At 35.8% G+C, this 24939-nt stretch overlaps 1 protein-coding gene across 3 annotated transcripts in view; it reads right to left on the minus strand.

Moving 5' to 3' along the window:
• The window catches only part of ADK (adenosine kinase), a 514633-nt gene that overhangs the window by 320994 nt on the left and 168700 nt on the right, over window positions 1-24939 (minus strand). For all 3 annotated transcript variants that reach the window (XM_060111660.1, XM_060111662.1, XM_060111661.1), the window contains exon 4: window positions 9052-9130. In XM_060111660.1, coding sequence (XP_059967643.1) covers window positions 9052-9130 — 79 coding nt within the window. The remainder of the gene's footprint in view (window positions 1-9051; window positions 9131-24939) is intronic.

A 24939-nucleotide genomic window follows, 5' to 3' on the forward strand; every position in this document is an offset into this window, starting at 1 on the left:
TTCCCAAACTGATGAAATACATAAACCTACACATCCAAAAAGTTCAATGAACTCCAAGGAGAATAAACCCAAAGAGATTCACACCAAGACTTGACTAAATTATCAAAAGATAGAGGAAGAATCTTAAAAGCTGAGAGAAGCAATCTGTCAAGAATAACAGGTCCTCAATAATATTAATAATATTTCTTGGGCTTCCCTGGTCGTGCAGTGGTTAAGAATTTGCCTGCCAATGCAAGGGACATGGGTTTGAGACCTGGTCCGGGAAGATCCCACATGCCACAGAGCAACTAAGCCTGTGCACCACAACTACTGAAGCCCATGTGCCAAAACTACTGAAGCCCACATGCCTAGAGCCCGTGCTCCACAATGAGAAGCCACCGCAGTGAGAAGCCCCCGCTTGCTGCAACTAGAGAAAGTCGGTGTGCAGCAACAAAGACCCAATGCAGCCACAAACTAACAAGTAAACAAATAAACAAACGAATGAATAAATAAATAAATAAGCAAGCAAGCAAGCTGATTTCTCATCAGAAACCATGGAAGCCAGAAGGCAATGCTATGACATATTTCAAGTAATAAAAGAACTATCAACCAAGAATTCTATATCTGGCAAAACTATCCTTTAAGAGTAAAGGATAGGGAGTTCCCTGGTGGCCTAGTGGTTAGGATTCCAGGCTTTCACTGCTGTGGCCCACGTTCAATCCCTGGTTGGGGACCTGAGATCCCACAAGCTGCGCAGCACAGCCAATACATAAATAAATAAGAATAAAGGAAAAATTAAGACATTCCCAGATAAACACAAAAGCTTAAGGAGGTTGTTAATAGTAGACCTGCCCTACAAGAAATGCTAAAAGGAGTCCTACAGATTGAAATGAAAGGACACTAGACAGTAACCTAAAAACATTACAAGAGGCTTCCCTGGTGGCGCAGTGGTTGAGAGTCCGCCTGCCAATGCAGGGGACACGGGTTTGTGCCCCGGTCCGGGAAGATCCCACATGCTGCAGAGAGGCTAGGCCCGTGAGCCATGGCCACTGAGCCTGTGCGTCCGGAGCCTGTGCTCCACAACGGGAGAGGCCACAACAGTGAGAGGCACGCGTACCGCAAAAAAAAAAAACCCCAAAACATAACAAGAAATAAAGAACAGTGATGAAGGTAACTACATAGGAAAATATAAAAGCCAGTATTGTATATATGTGCCACATCTTCTTTATCCATTCATCTGTTGATGGACACTTAGGTTGCTTCCATGTCCTGGCTATTGTAAACAGAGCTGCAATGAACATTTTGGTACATGACTCTTTTTGAATTATGATTTTCTCAGGGTATATGCCCAGTAGTGGGATTGCTGGGTCGTATGGTAGTTCTATTTTTAGTTTTTTAAGGAACCTCCACACTGTTCTCCATAGTGGCTGAACAGAGTGAAGTTAGTCACAAAGAGAAAAACAAATACCGTATGCTAACACATATATATGGAATCTAAAAAAAAAAAAAGGTCATTAAGAACCTAGGGGCAAGACGGGAATAGAGACACAGACCTACTAGAGAATGGACTTGAGGATATGGGGAGGAGGAAGGATAAGCTGGGACAAAGTGAGAGAGTGGCATAGACATATATACACTACCATACGTAAAATAGATAGCTAGTGGGAAGCAGCTGCATAGCACAGGGAGATCAGCTTGGTGCTTTGTGACCACCTAGAGGCAGGGATAGGGAGGGTGGGAGTGAGGGAGATGCAAGAGGGAAGAGATATGGGGACATATGTATATGTATAACTGATTCACTCTGTTATAAAGCAGAAACTAACACACCATTGTGAAGCAATTATACTCCAATAAAGACGTTAAAAAAAAAAAAAAAACTTGATGTGCCTTTAAAATGGCCAAGTAGTCCCTGAAGAAGAAAATAATGAAGAATTCTAAAGCAAAAAAAAAAAAGCCAGTATTACCACACTTTTGGTTTGCAACTCCTCTTTTATTCCTAGAGGATTTAAAAGGTAAAATGAATTATACAATAATTATAAATCTGTGCTAATGAGCACACAATGTATAAAGATATAATCAGGGACAACAACAATATAAATGGGGAGGATGGAGCTATAAAGGGGCACAGTGTTTATGCCATTGAAACTAAGTTGATACTATTCAAACTAGGTTGTTATAAGTTTAGAATGTTAATTGTAATCCCCAAATTAACCAAGAAAATAACTAAAATACATACAAAAAAGTAAAGAAGATGGGAATCAAAATGATATACTACCAAAAATTGAAAAATATAAACAAATGAGTACTTGTCATGGACTAACTGTGTCCTCCCAAAACTCATATGTTGAAGCCCTAACCTCCAAGATTTCAGAATGCAACTATATTTGGAGATTGGGGCTTTAAAGGAGTCATTAAGTTAAAATGAGGCATTTACGTTAGGCCCTAATCCAATCTAACTGGTGTCTTTATAAGAATTAATAGGAACACACAGAGAGACACGAAGGGTATGCACAGAAGGACAAATATTTGAAGAAGCAGCAAGAGAAGAAAGGACCCTGAAGAAACCAAAGTAGCCAACACCTTGATCTTAGACTTCTAAGCTTCCTTGATCCGTGAGAAAATCAATTTCTCTTGTTTAAGCCACCCAGTCCATGGTTATTATTTCAGTACTTAATTGAAATTATATACTGTTCTGTATTATTTCCTTTTCTGTTACATAAGTGCTATTATTTAAATGAAACAATATGAATAATTAACAAGTGGCAATTAGTAATAATTAAAAGAAGGACTAACTAAACAGTATATGTATGGGAAAAATATAACCATCATTTCTTTTGTTTAAATAAATATAGCAACTTATTTTAACTTTTTAAAACTCTTTATTACGTATTTAAATTTCTATAGGCCATATTGTATGTTCTTAACATACATAAATATAAGATTTGTAAAAAGAAGAGTAAGTACAGTTGGATTAAACAGATGTTACAAAAATTTAGAAAAAAATAACAATGACGTGTTCCTTTTTGTCCCATGAAATAAAAGAATATTTTAACTCTGTGTGTTTCCTTTCCAATAATACTTCTTTGAACTGATTAAAACCATAGGACACCTTCTTTAATGTGTGATAAAACTGAATATAGTTAAAAGTAAATTTCACTTTGACTTATGGCTCTGCTGTTATCTCCACATTCTTGGTGTCAGTCCAACATGATGACATCAAGCTAAATATTCTTTCAACAAAAGCATTTGAGCATGGAATACTTAGGATTTTATTTACTAGCAATAGCAGGCATTTAGATATAAAAGAATTAGTTTCTAGCTCTACAAAATATTTATCTACCTCGAATCTATCTAAATGCTTGTTTTGGTATTCCAACTGCTTATTCAATCATGTCCTTTGCATTTATAGATTCATTACATATACTATCCATGCCTAAAATGAACATAATTTCAAAACACTCCAAACCACAATGGTGATTGCAATTTCTGTTACCAAAGTTGGATTCCAAGTAACTTACAGTTTTAGTAAAGACATTGAGAAAGCCCTATTTAAGTTGGCTGCCCTTCTATAGTGAACTTTTCCTGCTCTTGAGATATAAAGCAGTCATATTACATAAAAATGAGTCATTTGTTTGTTGTATGAGTTTTTCCTAGCCTCCTTATGGCCTCTTCAAATATCATCAAACACTTTAGGAGAAATGGCATATAAATTTTTGTTTTACTGTAATCTTTCTCTGCATTCTCATCTTCAATGTACTGCCACATTAGATAAGGACATTCTTCTTGTCTCACATTCTAAAAATATCATACTGCAGGACATATTTTCTAGGTCCAGCAACAATTATAGCCATCTTTTAGGCACATGTCCAAGGAGGCTATCTCCTTCCAGTTTTTTTAAGTCAAAAATCATATTAAGTGCATCTGTACTTTTTTAAAGAACTGAAAAGTGACCAAAAACGTTCACTATGAAAGCATCAATATCATAGGTAAGCAAATCACATCCCTTTTTTTAAGCAGTGTTGTATACAAGGTGTGCAGGATATTTAGAAGATAAAATCTTTATTTTCATTAATAATTTTACACTGAATAGAATTTGTCAAAATTTAAATTTGTACTGTCTGTCAAATATGTAGATGAGAAAAGTCTAGAAATTATATTTGGACATGATATCAACAATACTGTTTTATGTTGCCTGTGGTTTCATTAAAATCTTCAAAAACATGTTTTAACAAATTAAATTATCTAAGAGCTAATGGGAACATTTTCTTGTTGACATGAGTTGTCACATCACTTGATATATCAAAGTATGACTGTTGGTAAGATCTGACAGAATGAGCTCTACATTGTCAATGTTAACCTTTACTCTTCATATGACTTCCAGTCCTTCTTTCATAGAGGTGATGATTTTTGCCAAGTAACATTCTCTTTCAATGTTTCAGCATATTTTTCCATAGCTACCATGAGAGTTATTGTTGTTAAACTACCGAACAAGGAAAAATCGGTCTAAATCTGGTGTGATGTGAGGAAATTATCTTAAAGCCCTGGTAGACTCCAAGTATCAATACATACATAAGCAAACTATCCCAGAGGACACAGAACGGAAAGGGCCTACCAACCAAATTAAGATGCTTAAATCACAGATGTATCCATTTAAAACACACAAGAAGCAAGGGAGAGAGTTGGAGTAAGTTATCACACAGGGTGCAAACAAGTATAAGAACCACACTGCCTGAATGTTCAAACATCATCTGCTTTTCACCTCATCTGCCTTCCCTGATGATGATGGTATCATTATGAAAACAGGGCCACACTTTGAGCAAGGGGGCCTACAGACAGGAGTCCCTAGGAGATATTAAAAATCAGGAACACTTTGGAAAAGAGCCTGAACAGCCATGGCTTTATTTGCCTTTCCTGGGTTATATGCATGTGGGGGTTAGAATGAGAACATAGTAAGTTTCACTAATGAGTGATCTTTGGAGAGGTGGGCCTAGTGGTGGTATATGATCATAATACACTCTTTCCATCTCTTTCTATGTATCAGTAATACTCTTGTTTGTTACAACACAGGTTTTCTTTATTCTGTCTTTAGCAGTCTTACAGGTTACAAACTTACTTGCTATTTATATTTAACAAATTGTATCAACTTTGCCCGTTTCCCAAGCTACTTGTTTATCTACTATCTATACTTAAAATATCCTATGAGTTTTGCCTCAGTCTTAAAACCTACCAGGTTACTATCTATGAATTTCATCTATCTTGTTATTCTTCTTGTCTTTACAGAAGAACTGAATTATTTTCAAAATACCTGTAACAAAAAACACGTATTACAGATGGCATATGCTAATGAAAAACATATAGAATTAAATAGTTTATGGGGACTTCCCTGGTGGTCCAGCGGTTAAGAGTTTGCCTTCCAATGCAGGGGGTGCAGGTTCAATCCCTGGTCTGGGAGCTAAGATCCCACATGCCTTGCAGCCAATAAACCAAAACATAAAACAGAAGCAATACTGTAACAAATTCAGTAAAAACTTTAAACATGGTCTACATCAAAAAATTAAAAAAGTCTTTAAAAAATGGTTTATGAATACTTCGATGCTGATTGAATTCTTACTCTTATTCTTGGCCCTAATTTTAGATCTACAGTTCACAGCACCTAGCATACATTCAGTTAGTGTAGCTACACTGAACTGGTATTTGTTGTCCAGTATTTGCTTCTTCAGTAACCTAGAGTGATAGAGAAAATGGAAGACTGTAATCCAGTTGTTCTCAGAGGTGAAGGAGAACACAAATGAATAAGAAAAGAAGACAAAAGCCCAAAATCAACCAATCAAGTGCATTAACAGAAAACAAAAACCAGAACCTTCCTGGATGGGATGTCCCTGGTTAGACTTCTTAAACAGCGTAAAGCTCAACCTCATTCATTCACAATAGATTCAAGCAAGATTATATCAAGATTGTTCACTCTAAGGCTCTAAATATTTTATCACATTTTACTTAAAGTTTAGATGACATAGCTTATGTTACCAGCTACTACCTAGCACAATGACTAGCACATAGCAGATGCCCAACAAATATCGGCTTTATGTACAAAGGAATCAGTTCTTCCTATTAATGACTGCCAAGGAAAATCTGAAGAATTCTCCTTCTAAAGAAAAGTACTTCTAAAGGAATGTTTTTCAAAACTCTGTGGTTACCCTAGTCATAAATTATAACTGGGCAATTATGTAGTTGAATCATCAATCAGATGTAAAAGAAAAGCCCTCTCAAAATAGTAGGGGAACTAAAAACCCAAACAAGATGTTCAACAGAAGACTAGATTGAAATAAGTATTTTTAAATGAATGAGAGCCAAAAAACTGGTTGTTCTGTCCATGAATGGGTAAATTTACATTCTGTTAAGATGAAGAAAATTCAGAAAAATGAGGGGGGGAAGCCCTCTCCAAACTTTCTTTTGAAAAGTAGGATAGGGACTTCCCTGGTGGTGCAGTGGTTAAGAGTTTGCCTGCCAATGCAGAGGACATGAGTTCGAGCCCTGGTCGGGGAAGATCCCACATGCCAAGGAACAACTAAGCCCATGCGCCACAACTGCTGAGCTGGCACTCTAGAGCCCACAAGCCACAATTGCTGGGCCCACGTGCCACAACTAGTGAAGCCCATATGCCTAGAGCCCATGCTATGCAACAAGAGAAGCCACTGCAATGATAAGCCCGCGCACTGCAATGATGAGTAGCCCCCGCTCACCACGTCTAGAGAAAGCCCGTGCACTGCAACTGGAAAAAGCCTGCACGCAGCAACGAAGACTAACACAGCCTCCCAAAATTAATTAATTAATTAATTAAAACAAAAAGAAGCATAATTTTTAAAAAACATTCATTATCTCATAAATCCTTACAACTTCCACCTGCAATAAGCATTAACCTCCATTTACAGGTGAAAGGCCCATAAAAGTTGCTCATGCTTTCATAGCCAATAAAGTGACAAAGCTTGAACTCAAACCCAGTTCTAATGGACTCCCATGGCCCCGAGAGCAAGCCCATGCTTTTGACTTGTTATGTCGCCTCACTGATTATTGAATAAACAAATGAAATCCGTAACTTGAATCAAGTTGATATCACTCCCTTTTGGAGCATTTCTAGAATCTATTTTTGATTTATTTTTTAAATGTAGTAACAGACATATACAAAATTTACCTTTTTAATCATTTTAAAGCATACAGTACATTTGCACTGTTGTACAACCATCACCACTATTTATCTCTACAACTCTTTCTTTTCATATTGTAAAACTGAAACGCTATGCCCATTAAGCAATAACTCTTCATTTCCCCTTCCCACAACTCCTGGCAACCACCATTCTTCTTCCTATCTCTATGAATTTGACTAACCTAGATACCTCCTATAACTGGAACCATCATCATTAGTCCTTCTGTGACTGGGTTATTTCACTTAGTATATATGCTCAAGATTCACCCATATTGTAGTATGTGGTAGAATTTCCTTATTTTTTAAGGTTGAAAAATATACCATTATGTGCATATACCACATTTTGTTTATCCATTTATTCACTGAAGGACATTTGGGCTGCTTCCACATTTTAGCTATTGTGAATATAATGCTGCTATGAACATGGGTTTACATGTATGTCTTCCACACCCTGCTTTCAATTCTTTTGGGTATATAACCTGTCTTAGTCTGCCCAGGCTGCCATAACAAAATATTACAGACTGGATGGCTTGAACAACAACAAAAAATTTTTTTGGAGGCTGGAAAATCCAAGACTAAGATACAGTTGATTTGGTTCCTGGAGAACCGAACGCTCCCCCTACTACCCCACCCCCACATGAGGACACAGTGAGAAGGCAGCCATCTACAAGTCAGGAAGGAGGCCTCACCAGAAACCAAACCTGACAGCACCTTCATCTTAGATGGCACCAGCCTCCAAAACTGTAATAAAATAAATTTCTGTTGTTGAAGCTAACCAGTCAGTGGTATTTTGTTACGGCAGCCTGAGAAAACGAATACGGAAGTAAACTGTCTTTTTTCCATTAACCTGAGCTCACAAAGTGACCACCGGAATGTTAAACAAACAAACAAACAAAATCAGCTGAACAAATACAAAGACCTCATCTCCTCAGGCCACTGCACACAATATTTTACAACCTACAATATTTTAATATTATGATTAAATTTGAGCTTTGGAAGTATGCAGGATAATTATACAGTGTATGTCTAAATCTAATAAAAGTTAGTTTAAAAAACCAGAAATTGTTCAACCTTTGTCAGTTTTCCACTTCTCTGGCCCATAATTAAAATTCAAAGGGAAAGCATTAATCAATAAAAAAAACAAAATGACCTGAGTCCATCAGAGTTGACCTTTGACTGCAGTTAGTGGGATTTTGAGCTAGTTTACAAATCGTAGAGGTAAGAACCAGAAGTTTGTAAAGCTTTTTCATGTCCTTCATAATTGGAACTTTAAATAGAACACTAACGCTCCCACTTAAAATTAGGTCACGCTGGTAACTTGTAGAGTATATGTCAAAATGAGTTTATCTAATTACCCTCTGGAAGACGTATATAGGTTCAGACACAGATACATAAATTTACACACACATACATAAAACTATGTAGATATATAGGTATATATGTATTTATATATACAGCAAGAAAACTTATAGTATCTTGTAAGAATTCCATTCTAAGCATTATATGAAATGCAGAAGCCATGAAGTTTAACTATATTAAAAAAAACTAAGAACTTTGGCAAAGTAAAAGACATGATAAGCAGAGTTAAAGTACAAATGACAAATAAGGAATACTTCGAATTTATAGAATAAAAAAGAATACTATCTATAAAATATGCAGAATTTCTACAAATCAATAACATGAAATATAAAATAATAATCAAAGGATTACACACGAAATTAAGAAGAAATGTAAATGAATAATAAACATTCAAAACCAACAGAAATATTCTATAGCAACAAAATATAGATTGGAATAATTATGCACAATGACCAAAAGTCTAGAATCATTCTGAATCCATTTCTTTATCACCTTTAAAATAATTAACCAACCTGGGCCACTTTAATTGAATTCAGGGTAGAGCCACCAGCATGATATTCAACTTTGAATTTTTTTACAAGTTCATCAAACCTAAAAGGAAATCACAGTAGAAAAAAGTAAGTTAGCATTTGTCAGTTGTCACAATGCAAATTTTTCTGATTAGAAGTTCGTTAAATCACATTTAGTGAAACTTTTTGAACTACATAATTATGTTGAATAAATGAATTAAAATGTTGTATAAAAAACAACTTTGCTAAATTTCCATATTTAAGAAATTTTTTCCACAAGTGTACAACTATAAGAATTTAAAATATATAGGCTGACAATAATTAGCCATTAAACTAAACAGAAGGTAAAAATAAAACTTTATAAATTATTATTTATAAGCAATGCATATCTTCCTATATTAAGTGCTGAACTCTAAAATCCTTACAAATGTATATTCTAATAAGTTCTAGAAGTTTTAGATATCATAAAGGCTATTGGTTTATAACTTAAAGACTTGGGAAATTACATTGGGTTGTATGATTCTAGGAAAGCTCCTTAGTGACACAATTTCTGTATCTGCCAAATATAGGGGCAGAGAGGGATGAACTAAACCTTTGATACTTCATTACTTTGGCATCTGATAAAAGCTAGAGAACTTCTCTCCAGGAAAACAGATATACTAACTATACATAAAACTTTTCATATAAGATGATCCATATAAACCCCTAGAATTACACATACCCAGACAACAGGCTATGGATACTGATTCTAATAGTCTCAAATTACATAGCATTTAATAATCCAGATCACAAGTCAATATTCCCTACTACATATCTCTAACATGTTAGATGCTGTGGGAGATAACCAAAGGGCATACGTATACACTTTAATTTCAAAGGATTTACAAGCTTTGGAGGGACAAAAGGATGAATACACATGAAAAAGAAAAATTTAAAATACCAGGTTATCAACCAACAAAATGTATGCAACGTAGACAGCAAGTGCTACAGAAGATCAGTCAAAGAAGAGAGAGATTGGGATGTGAACAGAGTATTCAAAAAAGACGCAAGTCTTGGAAAGTATTTTCAAAACTTTAAATTTTTAAGTATGGAAGTAGATCTTTTTACTCAAATGAAACATTTCACAGAACTTCAAAATATAAAAAGAGTCAAATACAGAAATGGTTACATTAGGAGTAAGAAAAATACAGTTATTATACCCACTTCCATACTTCCAACTGCCTTCAGATCCCATCTATAAAACCCTGAGATGCCAATAAACACAATTAGCAAACCTGCCACAATGTTAACAGCAGTATTTGTATACCACTAATAATATTCACCTAATACTAACAGGAGAGAAAACAAAGTACATAGTCCCAGATGCAGATAGGTGGTTAGTTGTGGTAATTTAGGAAATGTTCTCTTGTAATTACTTTCTGAACTATGTAACAACTAAGAGTGATATTAGAGATTGGAGAGAGGAAGAAAGAACAGACAAAGTAAACAAACAGTGATCAACTGCCATGTTCGTTTGAGGTCATTCCACTTTCAAAAGCCAATTTCTCCAAAAAGATATGTTCCCCCCCAGAACCTGTGAATGTAATCTTATTTGAAAAAAGGGTCTTTGCAGACATAATTAAGTTCAGGATCTTCAGGTAAGATCCTCCCTCCTGAATTACCCAGGTGAGCCCTAAATCCAACGCCAGGTCTTCTTACAACAGACAAAAGAGAAGACAGAGAGGAGAAGACCAGATGAAGATGGAGACAGAGATTGGAGTGATGTGGCCATATGCCAAGGAAGCCAAGGAATGCCAACACCCACCAAAAGCTGGAAGAAGCAAGGAAGGATTCTCCACTAGGCTGGTCACAAGGAGTGCAACCATGTTATCACCTTGATTTCAGACTTCTGCCTCCCAAGAATACTGAGAGAATAAATTTCTGTTGTAGGCCACCCAGTTTGTTGTTGCTACAGCAACACCATCCTTTCTCACTTTCTCAAGAACTTTCCTTAAGTTATAGTCTTCTGCGTTCCATCATCATTAATTTCTTCCTTCCAATGACTAAGAATCAAACAACTATAATATTTCGGGAAGAACTAGATGGGCCTAAATTTATTATAGATACTAAAATTACAGTAAACCAACTACATACTCTATTGTTTGTTTTTGTTATCAAATTCTACCAGCACCATCCAACAGAACTTTCTGACTCCAGTGGGAATGTTCTGTATCTGTGTGTCCAGTTTGACAGCCACTAGCCACACGTGGCCACTGAACGCTTGAAAGGTGGCTAGTGTGACTGATGAGTTTTATTTTAGATAAAATTTTAAACTTTATTTAACTTTATTAACTTAAATTTGAGTATCTATAACCTCAAGGCTAGCCGCTACCTGACTGGACCAATACGGTTCTAGACTATTATGGTTTAAAAAGAACACTAGTGGGCTTCCCTGGTGGCACAGTGGTTGAGAGTCCGCCTGCTGATGCAGGGGACGCGGGTTCATGCCCCAGTCCAGGAAGATCCCACATGCCACTGAGTGGCTGGGCCCGTAAGCCATGGCCGCTGAGCCTGCGCGTCCGGAGCCTGTGCTCCGCAACAGGAGAGGCCACAACAGTGAGAGGCCCGCGTACCGCAAAAAATAAAAAATTAAAAAAAAAATAAAGGGCCTCCCTGGTGGCGCAGTGGTTGAGAGTCCGCCTGCTGATGCAGGGGACACAGGTTCGTGCCCCGATCCCGGAGGATCCCACATGCCGCGGAGCGGCTGGGCCCGCGAGCCATGGCCGCGGGGCCTGTGTGTCCGGAGCCTGTGCTCCGCAACAGGAGAGGCCACAGCAGTGAGAGGCCCGCGTACAGAAAATAAATAAATAAATAAATAAATAAATAAATAAAAAGAAATAAAAAGAACACTAGCTTTGCAAGACGATCTAGAGAAAAAGGATTATGTGACCAAATAAGCATAGGAAACGTGTGTACTCTATTTCCATCTTGAATTTTCATAGTGCGTATCAGCATATTAAAGGCACTGAGATATATGAAACAAAGAAAACTGTTTGACTATTATTCAGTTTTTCTAACACTTACAGGATTTCAGAACCCTCCGACGTTTTAGGGTGAGGTTCCACAGCTAACATTTATATAATATTTATTATGTGTGCCAAAAATTTTGTTTTAAACATTTTATCCAAATCATCATTTTTTTAAATGCTCACAACTTTATGAGGTGCGTACTATTAGCTCCTATATTTTTCAATTTTTTTTCAATAAATACCTGCATACTACAGTACAACACAATCCACAGTTAGTTGAATCCATGGATATAAAACCATGGACACTGAAGGCAGACTGTAAAAGTTATGTGAAGGTCTCCCACTGTGAGTTGTTCAGGCAGGATAGAAGGGGAAGAGGGGCGTCAACACACCAATCCCTCACCTCTCTGTGGAAAAATCCGGGGACAGTTATCTCTGCCTCAAAAATAAAGGAATTGATAAATGACTCACCCAAGGGCAGGATGCTAAAGCAGTTTGGATAAAGTCAGGACTCAAACCCTAGTGCTTTTGATTCCACATACTGTGATCTCTAACCAAACACAAACATTTCCCCACACTTAAAGACCTGTAAACTATGTTTATTGAAAAAAAAATCCACTTATTAAGTGGATCCAACACAGTTCAACCTATGTTGTTCAAGGGTCAACTGTAAACATGATCAATTTTAAAACTAAAAGGGATAAACAGAATGCCTTTATTTAACAAACAAGGAAAGTGAAGCATAAAGTATTTGAGCAGACTGTCCAACAAAGGTCACATACAACTCACTGGTTAGTCAAATTCAGAACTGCAGTCTCAGAATTACTTAATTACAAACACATAGAAATCAGTGTATTTCTCCTCATTCCAGTCAACTGAGAGTTTTCTACAGAAACCAAAAATTTGCTTATTAATGTTATCTCTAAAATGAGTTCAAGGGGTATAAAAATTATAGAACCTCACATTTCAAGATGGAAGAGGAAGCATATGCTCGCTTCCCCTTCCAACTCTGACTGAATGTCAAAAAGTATGTTTTTTATATATGAAAATGAACAAAAGTATAACAGCACCACAAAGCAAGGAAAGATGCCACGCACAGACAACGAATTTGAGAAATAACAAATTCTAATTTAACAGAAAGCAAATGTAACAGAATTGACAAAGCAGTGACAGGAGACATAACAGCAAGAGCAATTTCTTTAAATACTATATTTGGTACACGAGGGTAGCTGCCCAACCACTCCTACCTTACCCACAAGAGTCAGATCTGTTTAAATGCTCTAATCTGTCATGAAAAAGTCCTCTTTTATCTAGGAACTGTGTAGATTCCTTGCCTGCCTTTTTCTTTTTTCTTTTTTTTTTGATAACAGCTTTATTGAGATATAATTCACATATCATACAATTCAACCATATGAAGTCTACAATCTGATCATTTAAAATATATTTATACTTCTGTAACCATCATCACTATCAATTTTAGAATATTTTCATTAACTCAAAAAGAAACCCCATACCCTTTAGCTATCAATCTTACATCATCTTCCCCCGACTAAACAAACACTAATTTCCTTTCTATCTTCTGTATTTCTACTTATTCTGGACATTTTACATAAATGGAATAATATATATGTGTATGGCATTGCTAACAGGATTCTTTCACTTAGCATAATGTTATCATGATTCATATATGCTACAGCATATATCAGTACTTTATTCCTCTTTATTGCTGAATAACATTCCATTATAGATATACCATATTTTGTTTATCCCTTTATCCAACAATGGACACTTGGGTTGCTTTCATCTTTTGGCTATTGGGAATAATGCTGCTATAAACATTCATGTACGAGGTTTTGTGTAGATATAACATTTTTATTTCTGTTGGGTATATACGTAGGCGTAGAACTACTGGGTCAAATGGTAACCCTAAGTCTAACTTTTTGAGGAACTCTCACATTGTTTTTCACTTTCTGCCTAGTTTTTTCTCAGAGACAATTCGGGGAAACTTACCTGTCTAGTTATATGAAAAAAGAACAATTAGAGAATAACAGAGTTGCTATAAATTAACTACCACCATTGAATTTTTTAAATTAATAGTTGAATCAATGACCTAAGCAATTAAAATGGACACAGATTTTAAAAAGATGAAGAGAACGAAACTGAAATTAAGAAAAATACCCAGAAATTGGATCAAAAATGTAAGAGATGAAAAGTATGAAAGAAAACTTAAAAGGAACAGAGAATGAATTAGATGGGCCAAGATCCATTTAACATGAATGACAGAAAAGGAGAACAGAGATAACGAAGGGTAAGAAAGAAGCACTAGGAAAAAAAGAAGTCGTCAAAAGAGAGAGAAAAAAAAAAAATATATATATATAATATTCAGGTATCTCCAAACACCAAGCAATTATACCCGGAAGTAGGGACCGGAATCCACACTTGAACATACCTTGTTAAATTTCAGAACTCTCATATTAAGAGAAAACCTTAAAAGCTTCTGGGGTGAAAAATAACACACTACATAAAAAGGAATAAGAATCAGAATAACACCAGCCTTAATACAGGAAGCTAAAAGACAATGAACTACTGTATTCTATGCTGGTGTATAAATCAAAAAGAAACATAAGAGGGAATTCCCGGATGGTCCAGGGGTTATGACTTGGTGCTTTCACTGCTGAGGGCCCGGGTTCAATCCCTGGTCAGGGAACTAAGAAACTAAGATCCTACAAGCCCTGCAGCATGGCCAAGAAAGAAAGAAAGAAAGAAAGAAAGAAAGAAAGAAAGAAAGGAAAGGAGGAAGGGAGGAAGAAAAAAAATTGTATGGGGTTTAAAAAAAAAAAGGAAAAAGTGACAACTGTGTATGACTCTGGAAAAGTGTAAGTATTTTGAAAGAAATTTAAATGAGGGTCTATTATATTTTTTTCATGTAAAATTCTCCCCTACATAGTCCAAATTTTAATAACAAAGGATTGTATTTTCTCTTCTAAGAGTTGATTCAATCACACTAATTGGTTCTACAGAGAAAAATATCTACCTAGTTATTCAGTAATGATGTTTTGTTTGGTTTTCAACTTTCGAATCTATGCAGAGATAAAATATGTAACATTTAATTATATTTATAAAACAGAATGTAAAAACATCATCTATAACACTGACATTTTGAAGATGGAAGAATGGAGAGATGAAAAGTTTTCTTATTCTCATTCCTTCAGTTGAAAAGAGTCCACAAGTATCTCGTGTTAATGATCAACTTTTTAAAAAGAGGCTTTAAGTATATTGTTTAAAGTCATAAAGTCACGGGACTCCCCTGGTGGCTCAGTGGTTAAGAATCCGCCTGCCAATGCAGGGGACACGGGTTCGATCCCTGGTCTGGGAAGAGCCCACATGCCGCGGAGCAAGTAAGCCCATGAGCCACAACTACTGAGCCCATGTGCCACAACTACTGAAGCCTGCGCACATAGAGCCTGTGCTCTGCAACAAGAGAAACCAGCGCAATGAGACGCCTGCATAACCGCAAGGAAGAGCAGCCCCTGCTTGCTGCAACTAGAGAAAGCCCACACGCAGCAACGAAGACCCAAACGCAGCCAAAAATAAATTGATTTTTTTTAATTAAAAAAAAAACCTGGGGCCTCCCTGGTGGCGCAAGTGGTTGAGAGTCCGCCTGCCGATGCAGGGGATACGGGTTCGTGCCCCGGTCTGGGAGGATCCCATATGCCGCGGAGCGGCTGGGCCCGTGAGCCATGGCCGCTGAGCCTGCGCGTCCGGAGCCTGCGCGTCCGGAGCCTGTGCTCCGCAACGGGGGAGGCCACAACAGTGAGAGGCCCGCATACCGCAAAAAAAAAAAAAAAAAAAAAAAACCTGTTAGTGTTTGCCCCGTATGGAGTGGAGAAGAAGGGAAGGTTTTTTAAAATTGTTTCTTCGTTTTTAGTTCAGTTTTATTTTTTATAAATTTCTTAAAGGTACCTGAAATAAATATACAATTTAAAAATAGTATTTTGAAATTCAGCACTTGTTTAACTACCATGACCATCACCACTACCAAAGACCGAAAGACAGACAGACAGACAAATAGACAGACAACTATATATATGTGTGTGTATGTGTGTGTGTGTATAGAGAGAGAGAGAGAGAGGAGAGAGGGGGGGCTCTTTATTCTGACTCATTGATCTATATGCCTACCCCTGCAAAAATTCCATTTCTGTTTAGATATTATTGTTTTATCAGTCTTAATGGAAGGACAAGTGCCCTCTTCATGTTCTTCTTCATGAGTGCTTTGACTATTCTTGGCCCTCTTGGACCTCCACATAAATGCACAACTAGATGTCAATTTCCAAAAAATAACTTGTCAGAATTTTGACTAGGATTGCAATTATATACACACACACACACACACACACACACACACACACACAAACAAGGACAAGTGATATCTTTCCAATATTAAATTGTCCACGTGTAGCCGACATGCTGCGCAACTAAGATCCATGAAGCAAGCACCCCCCAACCCTGACAACTGCCCAATCCATGATTACGGTATATACCACGGTATAGTTATTTAGGTCTTTAACATCTATTAGTTTCATAATTTGTGCCATAAATCCTTCTCATCTCTTACAGTCATGACTTCATACTTCCTACATTTTAACAGTACTGTAAATGATATTTGTTTAAACCTAATTTTTATTTGTTGCTGGTATTTAGAAATATAATCTTTACATCAATTTTTTTATCCAATCAAGTTGCTAACATCTGTAGTTAATAGCAATGATTCTTCTGTTTTTGCCATACATATACAGTCATAATTTGTGAACAAGGAAAAAAATGTTTTCTCCTCTTTTCCTGCCTTAGTTCAGACACTAGAACCTCCAGCATAATATGCACAGAGAATAAATAGCAGTGAGAATCAATGGGCAAATTAGTCTTATTCCAAATTTTGGCCTTATAAATCCTGATGAATTCTGATGAATGACAGGGTAGGTCCATTTCAGAAAACTGGGAGTCTTAGAGAGAAATGCTTAATTTTTCACTTTGATTTATTTTTACTGTGTGTACGCATTGCTTCTACTAAAGAGTTAAATATTTTAAAAAGTTGTAGACTTATACTACTGATAGATATTACCCATATATTTCAGTTTAGAAATATTAAGTAACCAAAACATATGCACAATATAATCCAAGAAAAGTGCAATATATATATGTATACTGCAAACAAAATTATCCAATATACATGTGTACTGAAAAGGACCTGGAAGACTACAACCAAGGTGTTAACAGTGGTTCACACCAAAGTACAAGCAATTATGGATCTTATATACATTTGTTTTGATTGTGCAATAAGCATATAAATTGTTTTCTAATAAAAACATTTTAAAATCTACTTCACCTTATAATGGAAGAAAAGAGCAACTTTCCATACAATTATATAAATAGAACTATATACAAAACAAAACACAGAGCAGAGAAGTAAGTGTTTCTGAATGAAAGAGGCAGGGAAAGTTTAACATTTGAACAATAAGTTGACAAATAAGGGAGAAAAAATATTCAACAGTAGGGGTAAAATGAAAACATATTCAGAAAATAAGTTACAGGTAATGTAGGTAAAATAGTAAAAACTGACAAAACTCTCTGTGCCAGGCTAATCAATTTAGACATTCTTCAGTAGGCAACTAGAAATATTTAACATCTGTTTACTAATAGTGTGAAAGGCAGATTTTTTTTTTTTTTAATGATGATAGCACTCTTCTGTGGACAGGGTAGAATAAAAAGAGGCAGATCGCCAGCCTTTGGAAAAGTTCATACCTAAGATCAGATGCTGAGTTAAGGGGCTACAGGGAAGTGATCAAGCTAAGGAATCATTTCTGAAGTTTAAGACATCAGATGTGATAAATAACTGGAGGTGAAAGATGTGGCAGAGGGAAAACAATTCTGAGACTTCTACTTCGGATGATCAGTTAGATGGTGTTAGGAAATACAGGAGAGAAGAAAAATCATATTAAAAAAAAGGGAACTCCTAAGTAGTTGATTATCAAACCCAGAAAAATTTCTGTTCACGGAACTAACTGCATTGAGGAAAAGTTTATTTTCTTTAATCTCTTGCATGGATTCGGCACATTTTCTCTACACACTTTTCTAGTTGATACAAAATCTCCGGTTTGTGTATGAATGGTCCAGATTATCTGTGTCAAAACTATCAGTGTACACAGTGGAAAATGCTAGGAAAAGATGAAGGACTGTGTATATTTAATGAAAGAACAAAAAAGTTCAGGCTAAAACATTAATAAGCCTCAAAACCATGATTACAGCTTTGCAGGGATATATAATTATATAAAAACCCTATTTTCTAAGTTGTTTAGTGATGACAGAGTTTATGATATCTTTATATTTTGCAGGGAACTTCTATATATTTCCAGTATGTGATTTTTTTCTATAGGGAGAGATGTGCAGCAATTTTAGTACTTTATAGATACATTCTTACTTTCTCCATTTGGTTGAGCTTCTCTCTCGGAATGGAGTGGGCATATCAAACACCTCAATCAAAAAACACAACTGGGACTTCCTTGTTGGCACAGTGGTTAAGAATCCACCTGCCAATGCACGGGACACAGGTTCATTCCCTGGTCCGGGAAGATCCCACATGCCGTGGAGCAACTAAGCCCATGCGCCACAACTAATAAGCCTGCACTCTAGAGCCCACGTGCTGCAGCTACTTAAGCCCGTGTGCCTAGAGCCTGTGCTCCGCAACAAGAGAAGCCATCACAAGGAGAAGCCCATGCACCACAACGAAGAATAGCCCCCGCACCGCAACGAAGAAAGAGCCCCCGCTCCCGCAACTAGAGAAAACCCGTGTACAGCAATGAAGACCCAATGCAGCCAAAAACAAACAAACAAACAAAAACACAATTGAAAGAACAGTAGCTGATACATTTTCCTACCAGCAATCTGGTAGGATTTATGAAGCTCAAATTAATAAAGTATGCAGCTTTTATGATGCTAAAAAATTCCAGAGGCAACATTACTTAAATAAAATGCCAGAGAAAACTGGATTCAGTGCTTATCAAACTTCTGGATGAGAGTCTGCAGTTGACAGAAGCAAACAAAAAATAAGAACAACAAATGTGATAACAAAAATATTTAAAGTATTTCTAAATAAAAGCAAAATCAAACAAATTAAAAACTTAAAATATAAAGGATAAAACCTGTTTAACAAATATGAAAAATGGTTACCTTTACCCAAAAGATTTTTTAAATATTTTAATTATCATTTTATATATTTTAACATTTACATTTAATGAATTTATTGATTCAATATTTTAAAAATACTATTTTGATATTCTCATATGAGAAAAAGAAACTATTATGGCTCATATAAATGGACAAATGAACAATAAACAAAAGAAAAATGATAAATGTTGAAAAAGAATCAGCTTCGTTCACTAGTAATCAAAAACATGTAAATAGACTTCTGCACATTAAATTGGTTGAGTATAAACTATTAATACTCAGCATTACTAGAGATGTGAAAAAGCTGATATAATCATAGTGCTATTGACAGAACTCTTTTGGAAGGTAATTTAGCAATACATATCAAGAATCACAAACGTTTTTATATACTATTATCATAAAAATCCATTTCTAGGACTCTACCCTAAGGAAGTAATCCAAATCATAAATAATGTTATATGCAAGAGCTGAACATATTACCATAAGATACAATAAAGTTTAAAACAAAATATTCAAAAATAGTGGAATGATTAAATTCTAATGATTATCATTGGACAGAATATAATATAGTTCATATTATAATTGTTTATATGCTGTACTATTCTAGGAAGGAATTCTGGCAGCTTATGATGATACAATTAAAATAGAGTGAATGAATAAACAAATGTATGAAAATGACGTTGAAAATATAGGTAGCAAATTAAGATAAAGTCAAAAGAACACAAATTGTAAGAAATGAACATTTGTAGTTTATGAAAACCAAAATATAATAAGGGATGTTCTTATATTTACTGTTCAAAGAGATTATCAGAATATAAAAAGGTATTCAACATGTTCAGTATTTTTCGTTAGAATTTAACAAAAATGAACAGAAGAACCACGTTAACGGCCCATCAGTATTTTAGACATAAGCCTTTTCCTTTTCAATATTTTCTACAATTTGATCATGTATTTATATTCATTTTATAATAGAAGTATTTTTATTAAAGAAAACTTTTAAATAAAAATGAATGTCACTGGGCCTCCCTGGTGGCGCAAGTGGTTGAGAGTCCGCCTGCCGATGCAGGGGATACGGGTTCGTGCCCCGGTCTGGGAGGATCCCATATGCCGCGGAGCGGCTGGGCCCGTGAGCCATGGCCGCTGAGCCTGCGCGTCCGGAGCCTGTGCTCCGCAACGGGGGAGGCCACAACAGTGAGAGGCCCGCATAACGCAAAAAAATAAATTAAAAAAAAAAAAAAAAAAAAAAAAAAATGAATGTCACTGGAATGTAGTTCAGAATTTCTTGGAAGACTAACCTTATGGAAAAAGCAGAAAGCAACATACCATATACTTATAAAGAATTAATACTTGTGCTGATATTATATAGGAGAATTTAAATTCTAAGTAATGTTTTCCACTCTCATATCACATATTATTAAATACTTTATAAACAATTGATAATTCTTGACAATAATATGAAAGCTATCTATATATCTGTTTTGTTTCTGAGAAGAAAAGTAAAATGCGAGAGTGGAGAAGATTTCAAACACTAATGTGGTAGGGAAAGCAATGACTAAATACTAGTCTTTTAATCCTGGTTTAGTATTAGACTATACCTCAGAATGGTAGTATGCACAGAAAAGGTATGATATGAAAATGATCAAACATGAAAATTAAAAGTCTATTAAAAGATAGCACACAATATCAAAAAAACAACCAATCAAAAAATGGGTGGAAGACCTAAATAGACGTTTCTCCAAAGAAGACAAACAGATGGCCAACAAACACATGAAAAGATGCTCATCATATTAGAGAAATGCAAATCAAAACAGTGAGGTATCACCTCACACCAGTCAGAATGGCCATCATCAAAAAATCTATAACAATAAATGCTGGAGAGAGGGTGGAGAAAAGGGAACCCTTTTGCACTGTTGGTGGGAATGTAAATTGATACAGCCACTATGGAGAACAGTATGGAGAGTCCTTAAAAAACTAAATATAGAACTACCATATGACCCAACAATCCCACTCCCAGGCATATACTCAGAGAAAACCACAATTCAAAAAGACACATGCACCCCAGTGTTCACTGCAGCACTATTTACAATAGCCAGGACACAGAAACAACCTAAATGTCCATCAACAGAGGAATGGATAAAGAAGATGTGGTACATATATACAATAGAATATTACTCAGCCATTAAAAGGAATGAAATTGGGTCATTTGCAGATGTGGATGGACCTAGAGACTGTCATACAGAGTAAAATAAGTCAGAAAGAGAAAAACAAATATCATATGTTAACGCATATATGTGGAATCTAGAAAAATGGTATAGATGATCTTATTTGCAAAGCAGAAATAAAGACACAGACATAGAAAACAAACGTATGGATACCAAGGGGGGGGGTGAGATGAAATGGGATATTGGGATTGACATATATACACTATTGATACTATGTATAATAAAGAGATAACTAATGAGAACATAACTGTATAGCACAGGGAACTCTACTCAATGCTCTGTGGTGACCTAAATGCAAAGGAAAACCAGAAAAAGAGGGTATATATGTATATGTATAGCTGATTCAAGTTGCTGTGCAGAAGAAACTAACAGGACATTGTAAAGCAGCTAAACTCCAAAACAAATTTTTTAAAAGAATGTACATATATATATATATATATATATATATATACATATATATATATGTATAACTGAGTCACTTTACTATACAGTAGAAATTAACACAACACTGTAAATCAACTATACCTCAATAAAATAAATTGAAAAAAAAGATAGCACAGACTTCTGATAAAAATGAAAATAATACTGATGATCATAAGCATGCTACTCGCAGCAGCAAGAGCTTCTAATTGTGGAACAGCTGGGCAGTGACTAAATGACCAAAGTAAACATAGGCAAGCTAACATAATCCATCCTTAGCTAACATAATCCATCCTTTAGCATAAAAGCCATTTTGGCATCGAAGTCAAGCCACAAGTATTAATGGAAATAAATTCAGGATAGTATACTACAAAGAGATTCACCTTTTCAAAAACAGTAATTATTATACTAAGTACAACATGGTCAGATAGGTTATGGGAAAGTCAATAACTGAAAAATTTAATGGAAGACAATTATGATGCTATTCTGAAGACAGCATCTACATTTTGCTGCTTGTTAATATAGTGTACTGTTCGTTTCATAAAATTTCCAACTAGTTTCTACTTTACAAAGTTAGAGTGAGGAACAAACAGTGAATGATTTTTCAATGAGTTGTAAGAAGTAAACACAAGCAAAGTCTAACATAATATATCCAATGGGATATATTATGTTCTGCTCAGAAAATTTAGCACTCAAGAATAAAGAATACCCACCACACACAAGTAAAGAAAATCAGGAGTGTGAAGAGTAAGGAGAACAGTACTTGTTGGAAGATGATACTATAACAGTGCATATTCACTATACCTTAGGAAAACAATCACAGTACTCTTAATTCCACTGACTGTGACCCACACATAAGGATATGAATGAAAAACTAAGTTTTATTCCTGTAATCTGAGGATCAAACATCATCTAGTTCAATTTGTAAGATCCAAAGAAAGTTTTCGAATGTAGGGCATTTTTAATTCCTATCATCGCTTGGTTTTTAGGTTAAGAAATTTCTTCCAAATATACCTCTTTTTTAACTCTTAATAAATTACCCAATCAATTATGTAAACTGGTATGACAAATGGCAAAGATATAAATGTGAGAATTTTGAAAGAAAACTTTAGAAATATAAACTTTTTGTTCTCTAACATTCCTGAAAAAAATGACTTACCAAGCAATGATATTTTTCATATTATATAATATTAATTCCTGACAACTCTGACAACCTATGCTCAGTCTGAATATGTCATAGTGAACCTAGCAACTAAGGGTGCTAAAGCAGTGTTCATAATTCATAATGACTTAAACAGTACTGACCTACCATTCAAAAATATACTTACTGTTATAAAAATACTTTTCAACATTTATTATAAATATTAACTTTGAGAAGTATATACTATCCAGAATACATAAAGAACTCTCGAAATTCAATAATGAGAAAACAATCCAATAAAAAAATTGGGCAAAAGATTAATAGAAACATTTCCAAAGAAAGGATACAGACAGCAAATAAGCATAGATTCTAACATCAACAGTCATTAGGGAAATCCAAATTAAAACCATAAGGAGATACAGCTATTAGAATGGCTTTAAAAAAAAGAACAATAAAAAAAAGAACAATACTAAGTGCTGACAAGGATGCAGCGTAACTGAAACTCACACATTGCTGACAGAAATGAAAAATGGGTACAGTCTCTTCAGAAAACAATACGGCAATTTCTAAAAAAAGTTAAACATATACTTACCAGCTGACTCAAGTACGTGACTGTTTATAATAGTCTTATTTATAATCATCAAACTCTTGAAATAAGCCAAATGTCCATCAGTTAGTGAATGGATAAACTAATTGTGGTACATCCACACATTCAAGGACATGGGTGGATCTCAAAAGTATCATGCCATGTGAAAGAAGCCAGACATAAAAGGGCTACAAACAATATGATCCCATCTATTTGACATTCTGGATAAGGCAAGGCTGTAGGGACAGAAATCAGAGCAATGATTGTCAGGAACTGAAATCAGAGAGGAGAAATTGACTACAAAGAAGTATGAGTTTGGAGGACAACAGAAATGTCCTAATTTGGTGACAGTTACACAATGGCGTACATTTGTTAAAACTCATAGAATATTACATATAAAAACAGTGAGTTTTACTCTATGTCAAGTATATCTCAATATACCTTAATAAACCTGACTTATTTAAAAAAAAAAAAAAAGGATTTCCCTGGTGGCGCACTGGTTAAGAATCCACCTGCCAATGCAGGGGACACAGGTTCAAGCCCTGCTACAGGAAGATCCCACATGCCGCAGAGCAACTAAGCCTGTGCACCACAATGACTGAGCCTGAGCTCTAGAGCCCACGAGCTAGAACTACTGAGCCCGCATGCTGCAACTACTGAAACCTGCATGCCTAAAGCAAGTGCTCCGCAACAAGAGAAGCCACTGCAATGAGAAGCCCACACACCGCAACAAAGAGTAGCCCCTGCTCGCCACAACTAGAGAAAGCCCATGCACAGCAACGAAGACCCAACACAGCCATAAATAAATAAATAAACAAACAAATAAATAAATTTAAAAAAAAAGAACATACTATCTAGGGGGGCACCAAAGGAAATTCCCCAAAACTTTCTCTCTTCAACAATGAGATCCCTTGCTCTAAGGATCAGGACAGGGTTCAGTGGCTTTCCCAGGCAAGCCACTTAAAGGGCAAAAAGAGAAATCTAACTGGAATGGATTGGGGATGGCGCACTGACTGGTGAGAGGGCCTGTCTGATCCTGCTCCATGTTTAAAACACAGGTCTGGAACATGTGTTGGACTTATTCTTTTCAGGAATGATTGTGTCTGTTCTTGAACTACATTCTCCACATCTCTCCCTTCTTTTTCATAGGCTCTTAAGGCCCTCCACCCTCCACCCCTGCTCTCCAGCGGTAAACATGTACAGAAGTAAGTAAGAGCTTGCTCTATTGCAACATGATGTTTCTTCCAATCTTTATAAGAAATTTGAGTTCTTAGTATGATCTGTCTCCTAGCA

This window comes from Mesoplodon densirostris, chromosome 1 (genome assembly GCF_025265405.1).
Source record: "Mesoplodon densirostris isolate mMesDen1 chromosome 1, mMesDen1 primary haplotype, whole genome shotgun sequence".
In the NCBI taxonomy this organism is placed as follows: Eukaryota; Metazoa; Chordata; class Mammalia; order Artiodactyla; family Ziphiidae; genus Mesoplodon; species Mesoplodon densirostris.